This window comes from Fringilla coelebs, assembly GCF_963513975.1.
Source record: "Fringilla coelebs genome assembly, chromosome: 11".
In the NCBI taxonomy this organism is placed as follows: Eukaryota; Metazoa; Chordata; class Aves; order Passeriformes; family Fringillidae; genus Fringilla; species Fringilla coelebs.
The window spans coordinates 11,890,763-11,911,986 of record NC_140037.1 but is presented as its reverse complement, the minus strand read 5'-3'; the positions used below and the strand labels follow the sequence as shown (position 1 = coordinate 11,911,986).

General features: G+C 47.4%; 1 protein-coding gene across 1 annotated transcript in view; it reads right to left on the bottom strand.

Moving 5' to 3' along the window:
• The window catches only part of GPR50 (G protein-coupled receptor 50), a gene marked incomplete at its 5' end in the record, with an annotated part of 41,265 nt that extends 21,546 nt beyond the window's left edge, over positions 1 to 19,719 (bottom strand). The window contains one exon of the mRNA XM_084213177.1: positions 19,545 to 19,719. Coding sequence (XP_084069303.1) covers positions 19,545 to 19,719 — 175 coding nt within the window. The remainder of the gene's footprint in view (positions 1 to 19,544) is intronic.
• Between the last annotated feature and the right edge of the window lie 1,505 nt (positions 19,720 to 21,224).

Genomic DNA, 21,224 nt, shown 5'->3' with positions numbered 1-21,224 from the left:
CATACAATAGCACATGTCTGATATGATTGTCATGGGGAAATTAGAGTCTTATATCTAGAGAAGGAGAAGCCCTACATTACTAAGGTTTCCTCTGCCACCACAGGGAAGAAACATTACCTCCTGGTGATTAAGACTGTTGTTATTATTATTATAAATTCTGAAACACTTTGAATTACGAGGTACATTTTCTTTAAATGGGCACCATCGTTAGCGCAAGTTGATTTGAACCAATGATTTATTCATGGATTAACAACCCTGTTTGCTTCACACACTCAACACATTTTGCTCAGTATATTGTATTACTAGCTGGTTGCTATAAACAGTCCATTTAAATTTAGACAGAAGCTTTTGGAAAAGTTCTATTTCTAACAGATATGTGAATTAGAACTGCATTGATCAGGAACCACTGTTTTCTTTTAAAGTCTCTAACGTTTACTTGTATGCCTCAGGTTCTCAAAAATGTTCACAGGTTCTAAAAAGGATTCAGCACACACTGGAGTTCCCATTCGAACAAAACTTTCTATTCAGGCCAATCCTAATTTTCAGTCAATTAACGATCAGGAGAAAGTCTGCCAGATAGCACTGCCAAATTGTGAAATTTCTGCAAATTAATCAGAATCAGACTTCCCCATTGTGGTGTTAATAAAATACATCCGGCCTTGCCAATAAATCTGCATTACCTTTCTCCGTCTTCTGAAATGAAAAAGCTTTGGCTTTACTGGCGTTTGTTGCAAAGCAGGTCTTAATCAAAAATAGCCATGGAAGAAGAGAAAAAAGTCTTTAACATTTGGCTAGATACACTTTTGTCAAGAAATTATACCTTTTTACCACTGTGAAATTAAAATGTAGATTTTTTACTGAAATTCTTCCAAAGTTCTGGCTTGAAGGCGTTGGAGAAAAACCACACTACACCATTGATGATGTACAGAGCTCTACAACCAGCTCCTCTTGGGCTACTTCATATTTTAATTTTTAAAGATAGTGCCAGGGACCAAATACGGTTGTTTGCTCTCCACAGTGCTTAGAGCACTTTATAAGGGTCATATGCTGTTCCCTCTTCTGAAATTTCCATGTTGCCATGTCTTAATTAGTCATCGTTTTCAGGATGACAGTTTTTACTCGGCTCTTTGGAGAAGGAAACATTTCTAAAAGAAGCATCACAGTCAAGTATGTATAAAGCTGGGAGAAGCAACACCTGCTCCCTATTATACTCTACTCAGAACAGAAGTTACGTGTACATTAAGAGGCATTGCTTGTTTAAAACCTTTTCTGAATGGTGTGAAAAATCAGAATCTAAATCAAACATGAATTAGATAAAGCCATAAGCTGGAATGATGGGGCAGTGATTGTCTCTATGTGCTGGGTACTGGTGAGGGCATACCTGGAATGCTGAGTTCAGTTTTGGGCCCCTCACAAGAAGGACAGTGAGGGGCTGCAGTGTGTCCAGAGAAGGACACAGTGCTGGGGAAGGGTCTGGAGCACAAGTCTGATGAGGAGCAGCTGAGGGAGCTGGGGATGTTTATCCCAGAGAAAAAGAAGCTCAGGGGGACCTTATCACTCTGTACAACTGCCTGAAAAGACGTTGTACCCAGGTGGGGGTCAGGCTCTTCTCCCAGGTAAGAAGCAATGGACAAGAGGAAATGGCCTCAAGTTGCTCCAGGGTAGGTTTAGATTGAGTATTATGAACAATTTCTTTACCAAAAGGGTGGCCAACCTTTGGAACACACTGCCCAGGGACACAGTAAAGTCGTTATCCTGTCAGGGATTTAAAAGATGTATAGATGTGGCATTTAGGACGTGGCTTAGTGATGAACTTGGCAGTGCTGGGTTAATGGTTGAATCTTGGAGGTCTTTTCCAACTAGACAACTCTATGATTCTCTGCTGTATTGGTATCCTAGTAATGCAATCATTATTTTTGTTAACCAGCCCATTTCAAGAAAACATCAGGCTATCAATTAGCATGCAAAAAGTCCACTGTTTAGCTCAAACAACTTGGCTGGCCATATCTCCATTGTCTCAGAACAATACTGAAACACTGCACCCTTGTTTGGTCCCTTTAGCCTTTAAAGCATCTGTTCATACAAACCCCTTCCTGAACTGCCAGAATCACTGATAAAAAAATTTACTTTTTTTTAGAAGTTGCAACTTTTAGTAAGATGACAAGGCAGATGATACACTTGTATTGGTGTATGAGTGCCTGGGCCAACAGGATTGGGTTTGTTTGGGTTTGTGTGTTTAAATTTTAAACACTTGACTTGGAACAACTGAGAATAAAAATCTGGTTTTCAACATAGATAAAAGACAATAAAAGTTATATGAATGAATAAATATAAAGTAAGTAATTAATAGGTATCACACCCTCAAGTTCCAATGCAGCTGTAATTACAGACAAGATTGTGCATGGAGATATTCAGAGATTAAGGAAGAAGACTGGCAGAAGAGAGCAAATATTTTCCATGCTGTGAAACCCAGCTCACTGGCTTTACATTGCTTCCCAGAGTGAAACTTGGCCTACTTCCATGGGAGTGTCACAGGAGAGGAAAACTGAGATGAAGACTCACAGCAGGCAAACCTAAACACCAGACTCAATCTCACCCTTTCCTTTTAAACCCTATGTAAATCCATTCACATGGACACCAGCTTCTGTTTCTGAACAATGATTCAGAACGCAGATCTTAAGTCAGAAGGCAACAAGCTGCTTCACAAATTAATTTTGGACTCTTCTTGGTCTATTTCTGCCTTTTTGCTGCTTAAAACTATCTGTGTTTTGTTGCTCTGCTAAAATGTTTTAATGCAGGTCATTTACTACCCAGACAGAAGGGAAAGGGCAAAAGCAGAAGTGCTTGATCTCTTTAATGCACAATCTTGCAGCACTTTCAAAATCTGTATGAAGATTGCCTTGTCCTGCTTTGAATTTTATCTGGCTTCTTACTTCTCAAGATACTCACAACACAATTACAGGCAGACACTGTTAGTCCCTGAAAAAATTACTACAGCAAGATTGTGAGGAAGGCAGGGAAGTACAAGAGGCATAAGGAACAGATCTGATGCATTAGCAGACATCTACTTTTTGGATTCATAGATTAATATATTTAAACAACCCATAAGCCTTTGCAAACTTAGGTGTTACTGGACTGATGAGTTACAATACACTTTTTGATAGAAAACGCAGAAGAATTCTGCTCTTGCTGGTGGAGATTGAGAGTTCCTGAATGTCAGTAGCTTTCCACAGCTTGGAAATGCACTTAAAAGCTAAAATAATTTTAGATGAAGGGAGAAAGAACGAGACAAAGAAACTAATATGATGATGTGAGGGAAAACTATAGCTCCACAGGCAGGTGATCTGTAGGTTTCACATCCCACCACCAGCAATTCTCACAAGGAAGTAGCATTGTCCCGGATACAGCTCTTAAAATGCAAACTGGGCACTTGTGAGAGAAACAAAGTAAACCAGATGATGGGATAGTGTCATGCTTTACCTCAGCAAGTAACTAAACACCACACAGCTGCTCACTCATCTCCTTCCAGTCGAATGGGAGAGTGAAAGAGGAGGGAGGTAAAATTTGTGTGTTGAGAAAAAGACAGTTTAATAGCACAGAAATGGAAAGAAGTAATAACAATAATAGAATTAGAATATGCAAAACAAGTGATGCACAATGCAATTGCTCACCACCTGACAACTGATGCCCAGCCAGTCTCTGAGCAGCAGCTCCTGGCCAGCTTTGCCCATAATTTATAGTCTGAGTATGACACCATACAGTCTGGAATATCGCTGTGGTCAGTTGGGGTCAGCTGTCCTGACTATGCCCCTTCTAGCTTCTTATGCCCCCCTTGCTGGCAGGGCAGCATGAGAAGCTGAAAAGTCCTTGAGTTAGTGTAAATACTAACTCAAGCTTAGCAACTAAAACATCATCCTAACATTATTCTCATCCTAAATCCAAAGCCCAGCACTGGGCTCCAATTAAGCCCATCCCAGCTGAAGCCAGGACAGATGGAAACAAACATCTTAGCTTCTTTCAGATACCATAGCTCTAAAAATCTTCTTGTCTATGACAGAGGAAGCAGCACAATGAATGAATGAAGAGTATTGGTCTGGCAGCAGTCCCCTGGAAAGGAGGCTCTTGTTACAGTCCACAGCTCACCATCATCCTAAAGAAATCACATCTTCTGTCTTCCTTTCACAAGGGTGAAAGACAAGAATAAACATTACCAGGCCCAGTTTTGTGGATAGGATATCAACAGCACTGGGTCTTGTTCACAGCTGCCCAGAAAGCCAGCACAAGAGCTTTCTAACCCCTCATACCCTCCACAAAAGAAAACTGAAAACCGTTTTTGACAAGCACACAGACACAGAGATCACAGGCGGAGGCATATGAAAGGGGCTGTATACAAGCCAAAGCTACTTTCATCTCTTTTGCCACTGAAGGACACTTAGCTCAGACTGTCCTTTCACCAACACTGCAGGGAACTTCCACAACAGCTTCCCCTGTTCTACTCCTGTGCCACTTCGAGGCCACTTCAGCAGAGACCTCACCATTAAAGTCAGCACCAGCCAGGCCAAAAGGTCCAGAATCAGAAGACTTTTATACAGTCTTGTTTTAGCATGATTGCAAAATATCTATCTTCCTATTAGAGCAGGGCTGTTCAAGTATTTGTTCAAGTAATGTTCAAGTGATTTGTGTCCAAAGAAGGACAAGGAGGCTGGTGGAAACATTAAAAAAAAATGTAGATGTGACACTTAGGGACAGGATTAATGATGGACCTGGCAGTGTTAGGTTGATGGTAGGACTTAATGATCCTGGAGATTTTCCAATTCTCCTTTGAGCTCTAGGATGACTAGAGTCATTCTCTCTCCTGATTCCACTCTGTTTTCCCCCACAGACCACTCAGTACTCTACAGAGACTCAACACACAGTGGCCAATGCCTTTGCTCCCAACAGGGAGTTGCCAAGCCCTGCAGTTCCTGTTGGTGTGGCACCTCAGAGCTATGGCATTGCAGCCAGGGCACCGCTACAAATACAGCTGTACCACCAGCTACTTACAGTATTTAGAGGGCTCCCAATTCAAATCCAGCCCAGCTACTTTAGAAAGGATTCAGCACACACTGAGAACCCTGCTTTCAACAAAGTCCAGCAGTTAAAACAGATCCCTCAGAACAAAAAGGGCCACTGAAGGGTTTCTGAAGTGCAAGCCACTGCCACATGCTCATCTGTGCTAGCACCCTCATCCACCTGCAGTCAGCAACCAAATGCATTTAGATGCCCGGCACACAGCACCTTTCCCCAACCTTCCTCATTTCCTGGTGAAAGATCAGTCTCAGCAGAATTAGAGAAGCAAGGGTGAGTGAAAGGACAAATACAAAATGAATGCTTAGCAGGAACTGGCTTCTCTGTCTGTTTTTTTAAAAAAGAAGTGCTTTTCTAGAACAACAGAATGCAGAATAACCATTCAGCTTTCTATTTCAGAATGAATTTTTCTTACATGTCCATGGCAGAAAGTTAAACTCAACAAAGGGCTGCTCAGCACTTCCTCTTCATTGACATGCTGTGTCCTCCCATTCCAGTTTGGGGACAATTTTAGCCCAGCTAAGGAAAGCTTGTAGCCAAGGGCTTGACACAACAACTCCCCAGGCAGGGACAACTTCCACTATCCCAGGTTGCTCAAAGCCAAGTCCAAACTGGCCTTGAACAGTTCCAGGGATGGGGCATCCACAGCTTCTCTGGGCAACCAGTGCTGGTGTCTCACCATCCTCATGTTGCCATCTTATTGCAGGGGGTCGGTACTGTTGTCTCCTTATCGCAAAGGTTTCACACCTTGATGTTTCTCATGGGCAGCTCCTCAGAGCACCGACTCTTTCTTCTTCCCAAAGTAGCCAACCAATTCCAGTTCCCATCTCACCCAGCCACCCCACTCTTTTATAGTACTCTTCTTTTTCATTGGTCACAGCTGTGGCCTGTTAAAGTCAGGCCTGCCCCTAATCTTTGATTACTGGCCCAGCTGCAACTCGTTAGGGGTAAGATTACTTTCTACACTATCTTTATTTTCTTATATTCTATCCCCCAGATCCTCATGCTGAAGGATTTTATCTTAGTATCTCATCTAAACCAGCCTTCTGTCAGCATGAAGCCCTTCTGCCTTCTCCTGTCCCTACAGCACCTGTAAAAAGTCTCTCTCGAGTTCCCTTGCAGGCCAGGCCATAATTTTATTGACTACCAGGAACTGAAACTCATTTAAAAAAAAGGAAGAGAAAAACAGAAGAGTTGATTACAAACCAGGATCATATTCCAGGAAAAAAGGTATCAGAGTTTGATCATTTGTCTTCATTCCACATGGGAGGAAAAACTGGTATCTTTACAGATTTGTTAGAAATTATTATAAGAATCACTTTTAAAGGTAAGAGGAATCTGTAAAAGACTGGTCTGCCAAAGCAATGGGAACAGCCCAGCAGCAGCAACTGGTTTTAAAATGCCAACGATCAATCAGAAGAAATCCAGCCTCTCCTGGGAGAAATTTGTCTCAAAAAGGAAATAACAAATGAGAGAACTGGAGTGAGTATACCAGTAAGGAAGAACAGATGCTGCCACAGCAAGACTGAAAGAGTCTAGCTCCTTGTAAGCCCTTCTTGTTGCTTTCTCCACTCCTGTTTCCATATCTGTATAATTTATTCCAAAGCAAATTTATTATTTTAAAGACTCCATGGAGAAGGCTTTGTGTGTGCTAAGGGACACAGTGCTAACTACTTATTGCTCTTCCCTATTATCAAAGGCTTTGCCTAGTCTGGGATTTAGGAAGACTTTTAATTAATGGCTTCCAATGGTACATCCACACTGGAAAGACTTCTCTCATTAGCTAATTAGTCTATTGTCTTAATTAGGCAAGTCAGTTTTACTTCCTTGTTGCCTTGCATGGGAAACCCTGGTTTTCCCACCTAGGTTTTTCCTCAAGTCACTTCCTGGCTTCTCTGTCCTCACTTGCTTTCTGGAAGGACTTAGAGCAAGGTGCTGGCAGACAGCATAGCCTCACCTTTCCATGTGAGTCTAAAGCAGACAGGGAATGTTTTGTTCACTGCAGCTGTTCTGAAAACAGGGCCCCCTCGAGTCCCCAGCAAGGTCTTGGGTCATTAGGAACTGGCTCATCAGCATCTGTCAGGAACAAAAGTGCATTGTCTTACAAATTCTCTGTTTTCCTAAGAGGAAAACACTAGTGCCAGTGGGGTTGGAACGAGATGATTTTTAAAATCCCTTCCAAAACAAAGCATTCTCTAATTCTATCCCTGAAGTGCCTGAAGACCAGTACATGTGCTGAGATGTTGAATCCTCCTAACCTAGGTGAGGAGTGACCTGAGGTTGGGCACCTTCCAGCAAGCTGTGCTTGTTGAACTGCTCTGGGCCCAAATGTATCTCAGCAAGGAATGCAGGTGGAGCTGCAAATCTGTGCCTCATCAGAGCCAGCAGAGCTGTGACTGCTGCTCCTCCTTGCTCTGACTGCTGGCCATGGTATTTAACTCTCAGCAGACAGAACTGCCTCTTCAAAGGCAGGGATTTGCTCACAGCCCCCCACCACAAGTATCCCTCCTGTTCCCATCACACATGCCCCTCCTTCTCCCATCACACCTGTGTTTTTCTGCAATCCTCACACCACACTTCTCTCTTCCCTAGAGAAACTCCCACAGATGAGCACGGCAGAGTTTGCAATCCACACTGTAATATCTGTCCATTTTGGTGCCTATCAGCTACACCTACTCTTGAAGTGTTTTGTCAGCAAGCTTTCCACTCAGTCCAATTAATTGTGACTAATCACTTTTGGTTAGTAGAAAGACTGTTTAAGACACAAGCCATAATGGCAGAGCTCACCACTGACTTAATGCTCACATTTTAGGTACAGTAGAATTTTTTTTGTTTCATTTCGATTCTTCCCTTGAAAAAGCCAAGATATAATCTCTGCCTTGACAACATGTACTTCTAGATAAAGGCACCAGTATACTTCATTCTAGCTTGATTTCTCCCTTCAAAGCAGAGCACTGAAAACTCCAGAGATGCTGCAGAACTAGTGATGGAAAGCAGAGGATAGCTAGCTCTTCAACTCATCCTTGTTTTGCAACACCTCTCCTATGAAGAAAGGCTGGATGTTAATTCAAATTCTTGGGGGTGTTCAACCCAGAGAAGATTCCAAGGAGACTTTACAGCATCTCCTACTACCTAAAGAGGTCTGTAAGAAAGATGGAGACAGACATTTTACTAAGGGTTATTGCACTAGGACCAAGGGGAAATGGGTTTAAATTAAAAGAGGACAGATTTAGATTAAATATTAGGAAAAAGTTTTTTATAATGAGGATGGTGAGCCACTGGTATAGGCTGCCCAGAGAGGTGGTAGGTGCCCTGTTCCTACAATATTCAAGGCCAGGTTGGACAGAGCTCTCAGTAACCTGATCTGGTTGAAGATGTCCTTGCTCTGTGAAGGAGGGCTGGACCAGATGACCTTTAAACATCCCTTTCAATCTAAACCAATCTGTGAATTCTATGGTCTTTGCTACTGCTGTTTATTGAGGTGCTGAGATCATACTGACCATTTGTAAATAAGCTAATGTGCCAAACTCAGAAGAGACAGATATTTTCAGTCAGATATTAACAGATACTGCCAGTGTGAGCACAATCTGCCTTCCACCAGGAGTCAGAAGAGCATAGGTGAGAGAGGAACTTGAGAGAACAGCAGAAATACTAACTTTGGCAACTCCAGACTACTCCAAATGCTACTGGAAACCTCTTCCAGGAATATTATGTGTTGTCATGACTTGCTTTCAGTCTCTGTAACAGGAATTAGAAAGGGTGTTTACTGCACTTGAGGTAAAGCTAATGCACCTTATGCCCACATCTTCATGGCACCACTGGCCAAACTCTTTCCAAGTTTCAGCTCTGACCTCCTCCCTTAACACACAGAGAAGCCACAGAAGTGTCCGGGGGTGCTGTGAGGCTGGGCTACTTCACTTAGCTGGGCAGTCACAGGGGTTTGCTGTTATTTGGGCTGGCTCATGTCAGCTCTGCAAAGAAGCCATCAGGCCAGTGTTGAGAGATCACCACCTTCCCAGCACTCCCCAACTGAGACATTCAGAAAGTTCCAGAGCATCTCAAAGATGAGGAGGGAGGACCTCAACACGTAGAGACTGAAGAACTGTCTCTAGAGGTACTGATGCTGAAGAACAAACTCAGCTGGCAAAGGTGTAGTAGTAGAGGGAGACCACCCAGCCATTCAGCCCTGGCTCTGCTCCCTGAGGCACCTCTGGCAGTGCCAACACAGAGATATGACCCAGACAACTTCAGGGAAAAGCTGCAGGGAGGGAATGACACAATGCACAGCCCTTGTCCTCAGACAGCTTGGGGCCAGGCTAATGACACAATCTTTGTTCTCCCATTCTGTTTAAAAAAGCAATGACTTGTGTGGATGCTGGCTTTGGAGTACGTGCTTGGCAATGCCAGCAGATACACAGAAAGGATTTCCATGGAATACCACTTCTGAAAGAAATACATTTAAGTTATTTTTGAAATATTAATAAATCCAGTAGTGAATATTTTGAATGTGGTATAATCCATTTTCCTAGAAACCAGCCAAGAAAAACTGACAGCAGCACAAGGGAAGTGCCACCATGCTGCCATCCCTGCCTCACTGCTCCCTCAGGGACACGAGCAGGAGCCTCACATGCCTCCCTCCTCCATCAGTGTGCCTTACAAACATTGCTCCCATCAGCTCTTCCCTCACCAGGTAAGCCTGGATCCTTCCTGCTGATCCTGACCCTGCTCCCCTATCAGCCAGGGACCCTCCATCAGCCCTTGGAAGCCCCAAAGCTGAGTGCTGACAAATGCAGTAGGAGGGCCAATGCAAGCCACTAAAAAGACTGGTCAGGGGTATTTCAGCAACCTGCAGGTGGGACTGAGGGCCAAAGAACTGACACTGTGAGATCTGGAGGGCTCTTGCCATTGAAACTGGCCAGCAGATGAAAGCAGGAAACAAACAGGCGGACTGGGTGGGTACAGAAGAACCACCCCTGAGCACAGATCATCATCTCCCAGTCTCCAGTAGTTCTACCGTAAAAGCAGAGCCCAAATCCATACCCAGGCACCAGGACTCCAGTCTTCTACTCCCTCTTACCTTTTATGTGTTGTTCACTCCACAAACCCCCCTATGCCATGTTTGTATGCAAGTGCAGGGACAGCCTAAGCTGCAGTGATCACCTAAAGGAATAGTGTCTCCCCACCTTAGGAACATAGGAAAGAAAGTTAGTTACTCTGCACAAGTCATTGGAAAATCCTGGACGACCTGGAGAACATCTCCCTTTCCTAAATTGCTCCTTCTGAGTCTCCTCGCAAGTAGGACAGACCTGAAGCCACCAGAGGAGCCCCGTGCCCCCATCCTGGCTCATGCTGTGGGCACACTGGGGAGGCTGCTCCCTCCCACCTGGCTGTCAGGGCAGCATAGCCAGGGCTCCATTTCCTAATGCATCCAAATGCAACTCTGCTGTGGATTTCACCCATCCCATTAAGATTCAATTTGATCTATTTTCTACTGCAGTATCTGCAGAAATAAAACTCACAGCTGAGATCTGAAGGCCATAAAACGGGCTAAGAGTAAGATGAAATATGTTAAACTCCATTTAAGTTACAGCTCATAGAGCCCACGGGAACTGCAGGCTGTGTGCCTGCTCAGCACCACAAGGCTGGGGTTTGCTCTTAAAAAACACCAGGGTCTCTCCAGCCCACCTACCCATACTGCAAAACATCAATGTCTGCAACAGGCAGAGCTGCCAGCTCTCCCCACCTTTCCTCTCAGCATGGGAAGAGGTGCAGCTCAGTCAGTCTGAGTATTCCACTGCTCGCCCTTGGCACAGCTTTTGCTGTACTTGGTACATCCCATCACAACTCCTGCTGGGGCCAGATTCTCAGCAGTCCATTAGCATTCCCACTTATCCCCCTCCTCCCTCACCCTCTGTGCATCCTCTTGCCCCAGGCTGAAGCATTGCATCCATGTCAAAGGACAAGCAGGGCTTCAGGGCAGGTGGGACTCTGGGCTGCTGGACCTCAGCGCCCTACAGACAACACAGCATTTGTCAACATCACATCTCAAGGTGATGCTGGGGATTGCTCAACAAAGCAAGATCTGAGGTCTCTCAATAAAAGGCATCAAGGGGATGGTCTCAGAAGAGACTCACTGGTCCTCATTCCAATTTTCAAAAATGAGGAGAGTTAAACATGAGAAAGCTACACCACAGGTTTCCTTTTACATCTTCCAGAAAAAGCAGTCCCATCGGACCGGGGCTGTTGCAAACATGTCCTGGGATTGTGGCACAGCCTTCTGATAAGGACTGTCCTGTCCTCTTCCACCCCTGCTCTCTGCTGTGGGACAGACCTGGAAGGAATTAAACATCCTGCACAGAGAGACAAAAGCAAACAAAAGGCAAACAACAAAATGCAAACAAAATGAAAAACAGATAAAAGTATACAAAACCCACTTCTGAATTATTTTCCATTTTATTTATAGACCATGACATGACAGTTGTCCTTCTAAACCTTTTAATTAATCACAGGGAACAGTTACTTTGAGCACATATCCCACTCTCCCTTTTCCTGAAAGATGTTCCAGCTCGTATTGAAGGACTGTCTGCAAGGTAATTAATTATTTACCATTATCCATGCCAGTACTTGGCTCTTCAGATTTTTTAGGAACATCAAGTCCATGGGCAGCAATGCTCTTTGGGGCTGAAAAGAAAAGAAGAGCCTTTGCTAGAGACAGGGAAGGGCACAGGGCTAGGAGGGATTGAGAAAGGGAGAACAGAAGCTCAGCACTGTGCTGAACATGGCTTGCTCTCTTGTCCATAGGGTGGCCATCTGGGGAGGCAGGGTGTTATTTTACATGATACAAGACACAAATCTGCCTGCCTAATAATAGGAGTTTTGTTTCAACTAATTTCAACTGTATAGAGACCTGTTACCCATGTGTAACAGAACTTTTGTCAAACACTGCAAAGACAAATAATCTTCAGTTCAGAAATGCCAGAATTACTGTTTCTAGTGGAAACTTGAGTCATTGGTGTATTGATTTTGCATGGCCTGGTTTTTGGTAACAGGAGAGCCACAAAGATGGCTCCTTTGAAAAGCTCCTGGAAGCTTCCACCATGTCCAGCAGAGCCAACCTCTGATGGCTTTGAAGATGGACATGCTGCTGGCGAAAACTGGGCCAATGAGAGAGGCTGGTAATGCCTCTGTGATTACATATTTAAGGAAATCAAAACTAAGTCACAGGTTTTGCTTCTAGTCAGAGGAGGAGGTGAGAACATGTGAGGGAAAACAACATGGAGACACCAAGGTCAGTGGAGGAGGGGGAGGAGGTGCTACAGGCACCAGAGCCAACATTCTTCTGCAGGTCATGGTGAGACCATGGTGAAGCAGCCCATGGGGATCCCTGGGGGATGCAGAGATCCACCCACAGCCCAGGGGATCCATGGGAGATGCAGAGATCCACCTGCAGCCCGTGGGGGAAGGTGCCCACACCAGAGCAGGTGGATGCCTGGAGGAGGCTGTGATCCAGTGGAAGACCCAGTGGAGAAAGAGGGACCCTGCTTCCAGGCCGGAGCAGCCTGTCCTTGGAGGGCTGCACCCCATGGAAGGAGAGACCTATGTCACAGCAGTTTTGGGAGGACTGTCTGCCCACAGGGGAGTTCATGGTGAAGCAGGTGTGGTGTGGCTGCTGCTCATGAAAGTGGACCCACTCTGGAGAAGTTCATGGAGAGCTGTATCCCGTGGGAGCGACCCCACAGTCTCACAGGAGAAGGACTCCTCTCCCTGACAGCAGAAGAAAATCTTGATGATGAGCTGACCAAAGCCCCATGCCCTGTCTCCCTGCACTGTCAATTGGAAAGAGTGAGGGGCTGGGGGGAAGAAGTGTTTTAGGGGCTGATTTTACTTCTCGTTATCCTCCTCTGATTCTGTTAGTAATAAACTCACTTTGCAACTGTAAGTTGAGCCTGTTTTGTCCTTTAAGTGTTTTTCCTGGTCCTTATCTCACTCACAAAGCGTTTGTCAATTTTTTTCTTTTTCCCTTCTCCACCGCCCAGCTATAGCAGGGGAGGGTGAGCAAAAGACTCTCGTGCCTGGCATTGGGCCAGCATCAAACCACAACAATTCCTCTCAAATCATGTATTTATCACTTGACCCACATACCATCTGGCTCCCAAACCACTGGTACACCTGAAGTGCATGCTGAGCACTGCTGACTTACTGAATGACTAACAGTGCTTCAACTCCTATCCCCAGCCAGACATCCATGACTTACAGTGCTGTGTTCAAGTCCTGCTCCAACCCGGGGTTTGGGAGTGGGAGGAGCAAAAATTTCTGCTGGGAGTTACACAGAGTTTCACAAAGGGGCTCCTGAGATCCAGCGTTCCTAAAAATATTCGCCTCTACATAGAGACTTTTTTCCCTGGAAAAAAAAAATAGAAAAGAAAAAAAACCCAAACCCAAATATTGGAAGCTTTGACCTCACAGAGTTGATGAGATGGAATCCCCCTGGGAACCCCAATGGAGCTGCATGAAGGACCAATTTAGAAATATTTCTGAAGCTACTGTGCTACAAAGCAACTTAGGAGCTGCTCATGCCTGAGTGAGCTGTTGCTTCCTCCGGAGCCCTGGGAGCACAGCATGGGAGCAGCACAGCATGGGACCAGAAATGCCACTTGGAGCAAGACAGGGCAGTGGCTGAGCCTCCTCCTTGGCACTCTGGACACAGCCCAGGAGGAAGCCAGAGCAGCACTGCTGGAAGGAGGGATGTGCCAGGGCCTGGATGGGAACGCAGCCTGAACCCTCACCAATGCAGGAGCAGGCGAATGTGAAGGTGATGCCATCAGAGACCTCTCCAACTTAGTCTGGCCATGGGGCTGTGCCTGTGGCTCCAACACAGCCCAAACAAATGCCCTGTCTCTGTGTCTCACTGTGCAAGACATCTTCTAGGAAAAGACAGGTCAAGACTGCTCTCCACTTTCTGCTCCTATTACACTTAAGGTTCACAGTTCACCTTAATCCAAATTGATTTTCTCATAGGTTTCATCCCACTGTCACTCCCGCTTTGCCCACCTGCCACAGCCAGGTGTAGAAGGGTGGCACTCCAGCACCCACCTGCAGAGCCAGGGGAGCATGGGCTGCAGCAGAGGAACAGATCCATTCCCCCTGCCCTCCCGCTCTGCTGCTCCCAGAGCCCACCAGACCCCCCCAAGAGACCACTCTCAGCAACTTCTCTGCACCAGCCCTGCAGCCCACACCCTCGCTGTGCTGAGCCCCAGCCCAGCTTCTCTGCAGCCCTAATGTTGCAGGTACCATTTCCATGGCTGGGGCACAGGGGGAGCACTGGCAGTCAGCTTGATACGGCAAACTCACCACCGAGCTCTTGGTGCATCAGTAACAAAGCTAAAAGCAACCACTGGCATGGCCAGCCCCCATCTACAGCAGAGACATCTGTCAGCAGCTCACCCCTCTGAGGTCACAGGTGCCATCCCTGCTGAAGGGCAAGGGCTCTTCAACATCAGAGGTGGGGAAGGAGAGACCCTGGAGTGCCAGCAACCTTCTTACAGTTTAACCAACACACAGCCTGCTCCCCTCAGCAGAGCCCCCCCAGAAAGCCCAGCCACTTGCAGCAGAACCCCCCTCATTTCAGGGGCCATGGGCTGGGTGCGCCAGCAGCACTGGTAGGAGTTTGCTGTAGACAAGTGAATCAGTGGAACAGATGAGCAGCTCCCGAAGCATCTACCCACAATGTACAGCAAGAAGAGATGTAATTTCAGGCCTATGCCAGATGCTGGAGGGTTTGTGGTGCTAAAAAAAAAAAAAAAATAAAACTCAACACCTACATATAATAGATAGCTTTCTAGGACAAGGAAATCCTGCAGTAGCTGAAAGAAAACCAATCACAGTTCCCAGCTACATCTGAGGTAAGAAAACAGAACATGGTCCAAAACAACATCTCCTAAAGGTCAGTTTCACAGAACTAGAAAGAACCAGACACAAAAATAACTGAGAGAAAACATCTAAATATAAGTAAGTGTGACAATGCTTATTGGAGGATGTTTGAAGATGCCTTAGTAGAGCCCTCTTTCCCACCAAGAAAAGCAACAGTATATTTTTCTGGTTTAAAATAGAAATTAAGACAAGAGCCAAATATAAAAAAAAAAGTAAAAAAAAAATTAAATCTACTATAAAATTAGAGCAAATTTTATAGAATTCAATACATTTTATAAAGAAAGCTAAAAGATATTAAAAAACCTAGAGGCAATAGTTCTATCAGGAAAAAAGCAACAATCCATCAATACATTAGGCTTGATGCTAAAAAAGTACAGTGAAAGTATCCTGATATAGATGATGCAGAAAGTATAAGCATTACTTTTTATCTTTGCAAATAAGGATGACTTAAATCTCAGCTATAGCAAAATTCTCTGAGAAGCGAGTTGGGAAGATCCCCAACACCATCTGCTAACCATCCTCACATCTGTAACGAGAAAACCTGGACTCAGAGCCTCTGAAGGAGGTCACCCAAATTCCTAACATTGACTTCAAAAAAAAAAACAAACCAGAAGCCTGTCCCAGGCCAGCCAGGAAGTTCCAGAGGTCTTGGGATAATAAATAAAAAAGCCCTGCTCAAGCAAACAAAAACTTAGCCCAGTGCCAGTATTTCCAGAGGGCAAACGGCTGACCTGGGCAGTGCAGGCTGGTCACCCTGCCCGTGATCAGGGATAGAAACACAACTCCTGTTAGTCAACCCAGTTTTCTGGCTGGAGGGCTTGTCAAATGGATCTGGTATTTCTTCTTAGAGTTTGCATCTGGCTGACTAAGGTAACTGTGTTGACATAATACATAGAGACTTCTGTGTGACGCCCGACTTTGGCTGGGGTGACAGTTCAAGAACAAAATCCCCTCACTATGCAAACAGCCATGTATAGTGTATATCCAGAGGATTAAAAACCAGTTGAGCCCAATGACCTCATTAGAGTTGTACCTGCACTGCCTGCCCCTAGAGAGGTTTTGGATCCCAAGATGACATTCCCAAGAGCAAAAAGGGCCTATGAGGCAGCAGAAATTGCTCTCTACACACAAAGCTCCAGGCAGCACTGCTGGGAGACATGGGTTTCCAGGGAATGCATGCTTGGGCTCTGTGCCTGAGTTTGCAGTGAGTTCAGAAGAACGAGAGAAGGGTATTGCCCGAGCCTCTGCCTAGGGAGCAAGCTAACTCATTGAAAAATACTGGCTGGTTTTAGAGCTGATTTTCAGACTTGTAAAGCTGGCCAGAGGCAGAACAGAAAGCTATAAACTCAGTCATGCCAGCAGCCCTCAGCTGGTCCTGATCCTGCACGTGCCCCATTATACACAGCTCACTATCATTGTTTCTCACTTCGGTCCTAATCTGCGCTCAGCACTCTGAGCACCTCCCAGTAACAACACTGGACACATCAACTTACCTTACACCTTCCCAGATGGAAAGAGAAGCAGTGTGATTTCTCTTGAAGGAGCAAGTTCTTCCCAACTCCCCCAGTGCCCAGTGCAATAGAAGGACGGTCAGATTTGTCAAAGTTTTCAGCTGCCAAAAAACTTCACCCCTCCCATAAAAATATATAGACATCTTTAATGTGAGAGGAGCAGAGTTATTCCTCACATCCTTCACCCTCACTGCCCTGCACTGGACATACAGACCAAAGCCTGGAGCTTTTTTTGAACCTCTCTGAGCAGACAAATATCTCCAAGTGTCCAGGTAACTGGATGTAGGAAAGCCTAACACCAGACATTCTCCAGCATGACTGGCTGAACAGCCAGCTGTGGATGTGAACTGTCTACCACAAAGGACACCTGGGGCTTTCAGTGAATCCCAGTTTCCTCTGCCCACAGGCACCACCCACCTCCTTCTCTTTGTTCAGTTCCAGGCAAATGCTGATGTGAGATGCTGCCCAACAGTCACACTCCTGTGGCTGCATGCCATTGCAGCTGTAGAGTGACAGTGCTGGAGTGACAAGTGACAAGTTCTTCAAACGCATCCAGGGCAACAGACCAAAAACCCACCTCACAAGAGAGATCACCCACCAGAGCCACTGAAGCAGCGCTGGTTACACACCCCAGCCTGAATCCAGCTTATCCTGACAATACAGTTTTAGCTCCAGCTGGATGACCTTGCGTGAGCTTGCTCCAGAAATTGAAGACTTGGTCCTTCCAGGATTTGGCAAGGGCTGACAGAGCCATCACAGGTGCCCTTTTAATTTATTATACTGGCTTAAGGTGTATTTGCACATGAGCAGATAAACTCTTTGTCCAAAGGACTTCAATCTGGCTGCTGGGTTCCAGATGAGCCCCTTTCATTCACGTGGCTGCTCACATGTCAGGAGGAGCATGAACTGAGCTGAGATCCCTGACTTTTTGTCCTGAATCCAGGGAGGCTGACAGACTGCTTACTTCCCAACACAGAGAGATGCAGGATTGTCTGAACACCCTAAGCACATATGATCTTTTTAGCAACACAAGATGACAACACTTAGATGCAGGTTAGACATTTTACTTTACTGAATCAGACCACCACCACTGGCCTGACCACCTCATCCTCCTGCTGCTGAACCCCTTTGTGATTTAGCACAGGCATTCCCAGTTTAGGCTGCAATTGAAGGAGGAACAGTGCTCAGGTGAACAAAACAGAATGGGTCTTGGGACTTTTAACAGCTTCAAAGTCTGTCACACTGAATTCCCCACTAGTCACACGCAAGTTCTGTGTGCAACAAGAGCCACGTCCCCCCCGATGAGGAAGGTTAGCACTGTTTGCACTTGTGTTGACTTTATTTGTACACGCAGACAGCTTGTACAGAGAGCAGACAACAGGCTACTGACAAGGACTAAGATCTGGAAAATATCTCTGTGATCACTTCAACCCAAAGCTGCTCTTTTTCACTTTCACGGGAGCTTTAACTCAACTCACAGTGGAGGCAGTCTTAAAACATGAAATGCATTCAAGTGATCAACAATGTGAAAGGTAATAAAGGCCGTTAATAGCTTCAAATCTGCTTGCAGCCAGATAACATAAACAGCTAGTTATCTTTGGGAGAAGGGCAGGGTGCTTTTCTTCCTCAGAACCACTGATTAAAGCTTGCAGCACCCACATTTTAAAGCAAAGCTGAAGAGAAGAGCTTTTCCAGCTATATTGCAGTTTCTCATAAACCCAGTATAGCCTGACTGTGTAGCTATGGGCAGCATTTTATGTTCCAGTTAAAAAGCACTATTCAGGGTCACTGCATCCAGTGCCTGCCCAAGCCAATGGCCATTTTTGTGCTTTCTTTCATTAATAAATCAATCAAATGTTAGAGGCACTGGAGTGAAATTGTCCTCTCAGCCTTATCCATCCGGTACTTTTACTGAACCTTGCTGAGCTACTGCTTATTTACAGGAGACTGAGAGAGACAGTGAAACATCAGCATCTCAAAATACTTGCAACTTGCACATCATAAACACCACATATATTTCATTAAAGCCATTTTACAAGCTATAAAACTGAAGGTCATTTTATGTCTCTCTCTATAAAAGCAGTCAGTGATATAGTCCTCAGTAAAACATACTCTATGGTACAATTTAAGCAGCACTACACAGACTACTTGAAACTCCTTACAGAGCAACTTACATCCAGGATAAGTTCTCTGTTAATACAGATATCCAGTATTTCTTTGCTAAAATAACAAAACTTTGAAGGAAATAAATTTACAGCCTCAAATAATACAGCCTTCTTAAAAACACTGAATAGTATCCGTTTAACAATTTTCCTAGATGAATTCATTAGGGAGGTCAATACATAAGGCTACAAAGCAGATTTCCAAGTTACCGGTGGAACAAAACACGTAAATTCTTCACTCTGCTTTCAGCATAGCAGGTTTGTAATAAAAATACTAAAACACTGAAAGGCTAGAGCACAAAAGCAAGTGTACAACGTTGTAATGGACTTGTCTTAAAAACCCGAGCACTCTTGCTCAGCACCTGACGCGGCACTCGGAGTCGTCCTCACCTGCACCTCTGCCCCGCTCCTCCCAGCGCGGGTCGGCTGAAGGGACGTGGGTTTTACCTGAGTTGGCTCCTCCGTCTGCAGCTGCCTCTGGGGGACAAAAGTTTCGAAAAGTCGGAGGACAGCAGCAGCAGCGGGACGGGACGGGCAGAGAGCGAGCCGGGAACCCGGCGGCAGCCCGGCCACCGGAGAGAAGCGACGGGCGGGCACTGCTCCGGCTCAGCGGCAGCCCGGAGCCCTGGGCCGGGGCAGATGGGACCCGGGGCTCCCCAGCGGAGGTGCCCTCCCGCCCCGGTACGGGACTGCCGCTCTGCTCTCGCCGCCCCCCGCGGGCTCCTGCGCCTCCAGCAGCGGGCCCGGGGCGGCGGAGCCCGGGGCGCGGCGCGGTGCGGTGAGGTGCGGTGCGGTGAGGTGCGGTGCGGTGAGGTGAGGGGCCGCTCCGCTCCGCCCGCCCCTCGCTCCCGCCCCGCGCCCGCCTCGCGCTCACCGGCGTTGCGGAGCTTCTTGTTCCGCAGCACAGACAGGATGACCAGCGCGTTGCCCAGCACGTCCACCACGATGGTGAAGATAAGCACGGCCGCCAGGCCGGTGGCGGCTCCCGCCGCCGGGCCCCCCTCCAGCCGGCAGCCTGGGCAGCTCCCGTTGCTCCCCGGCCGCTCCATGCGCGCCTCTGCCCGCCGCCGCCGGGGCCCCTCCTCCTCCTCCCGCCCCGACGGCAGCTCTCACCCCCGGGCTCGGCCCGGCCCGTCCCGGCCCGTCCCGGGGCGAGCCCGCCGCCCCCTCCCCGGCGGTGCCGCCGCCCTGCCCGGGGCGGAGCGGGGGGGCCGGGCGGGGGTGCCCGGTGCGCGCCGGGGGCACTGAGGCGCTCTCCGGGCCGATGGCGCCACCGCGCGGCGGCGGCGGGCGGCGCGGGGCGGGGGCGGGCGGGGGTCCCCGCTTGGAGCCGCCGGGCCCACAGCCCCGCCGGGACCCGCAGCCCCGCCGGGCCCCGCAGCCCCGCCGGGCCCCGCAGCCCCGCCGGGCCCCGCAGCCCCGCCGGGACCCGCAGCCCCGCCGGGACCCGCAGCCCCGCCGGGACCCGCAGCCCCGCCGGGACCCGCAGCCCCGCCGGCCCTCCCGGCGGGACCCGCACCCCGCCCGCCTCCGCTGCTCGCCCGTCTCCCGCCCTCGGGCAGAGATGCCGGCAGGGAGAGATTACGAGGCGAAGTTTCGCACCTCGAGTCGCTGAAGCCTTTCCCGGTGCCTTTACTTCCCACCGCCCCGCGGCTCCGCTCCCAGCCAGCCACCCCTCAGGCAAACCCATCCCCACAGGGACTTTTTCAACCCATTACGCCAGAATAAGACCATTCACTTTCGGTTTAATACTTTTTACCGATTGTAACGTGTGCACTGCAGAATCCCCATTAGTAATGTAAGCTCAGCAGCCCCCTCACTCAGCTGCTGCTCAGCCGCACGCACGAGAACAGCATCAGTCGGGACACCCAGCTCCCTCCATCAGGATACCCACTTCTCACAACCCAGCCCCATCGCTGGGGTTTCCAGGCACCTTCTGTGCTTTATTCCACACCACCATGAGCAAGAAGACACCAAACCATTGTGGTCAGGCTGTGGCTGCAATACTACAACCACATGAGCTCTCAGCTTTGTTTAGAAAACAAAATCGGAAAAGAGAAAATAGGGATACTGTAGAACCATGGAATGGTTTGGAAAGGACCTTAAAGATCATTCAGTTCTAATTCCCCGTGCTGTGGGCAGGGACACCTTCAGGAGCACCAAGGTACTCAGAGCCACATCCAGCCTGGCCTGGAACATTTCAAGTGATGGGGCATTCACAGCTGCTCTGGGTAACGTGTACCTCATCATCCTCAACAGTCAAAACCTTCTTCCCTATATCTAATCTAAACCCACCCTCTGTCAGTTTAAAGCCATTCCCTCTCGTTCTATCACTCTATGCCCTTGTCTAAAGTCCTTGTCTAGCTCTCTTGTAGCCCCCTTAGGGACTGGAAGGTGCTATGAGGTGTCCCCCAAACGTTCTCCTCTCCAGGTTGAACAAGCCTGGCTCCCTCAGCCTGTGTTCACAGCAGAGGTGCTCAGCACCAGCCATGGGCAGGACAGAGGGCAGGTCCATGCTCAGGCTGTCCAGCACCACCTCCTGCTCCTGCCCAAA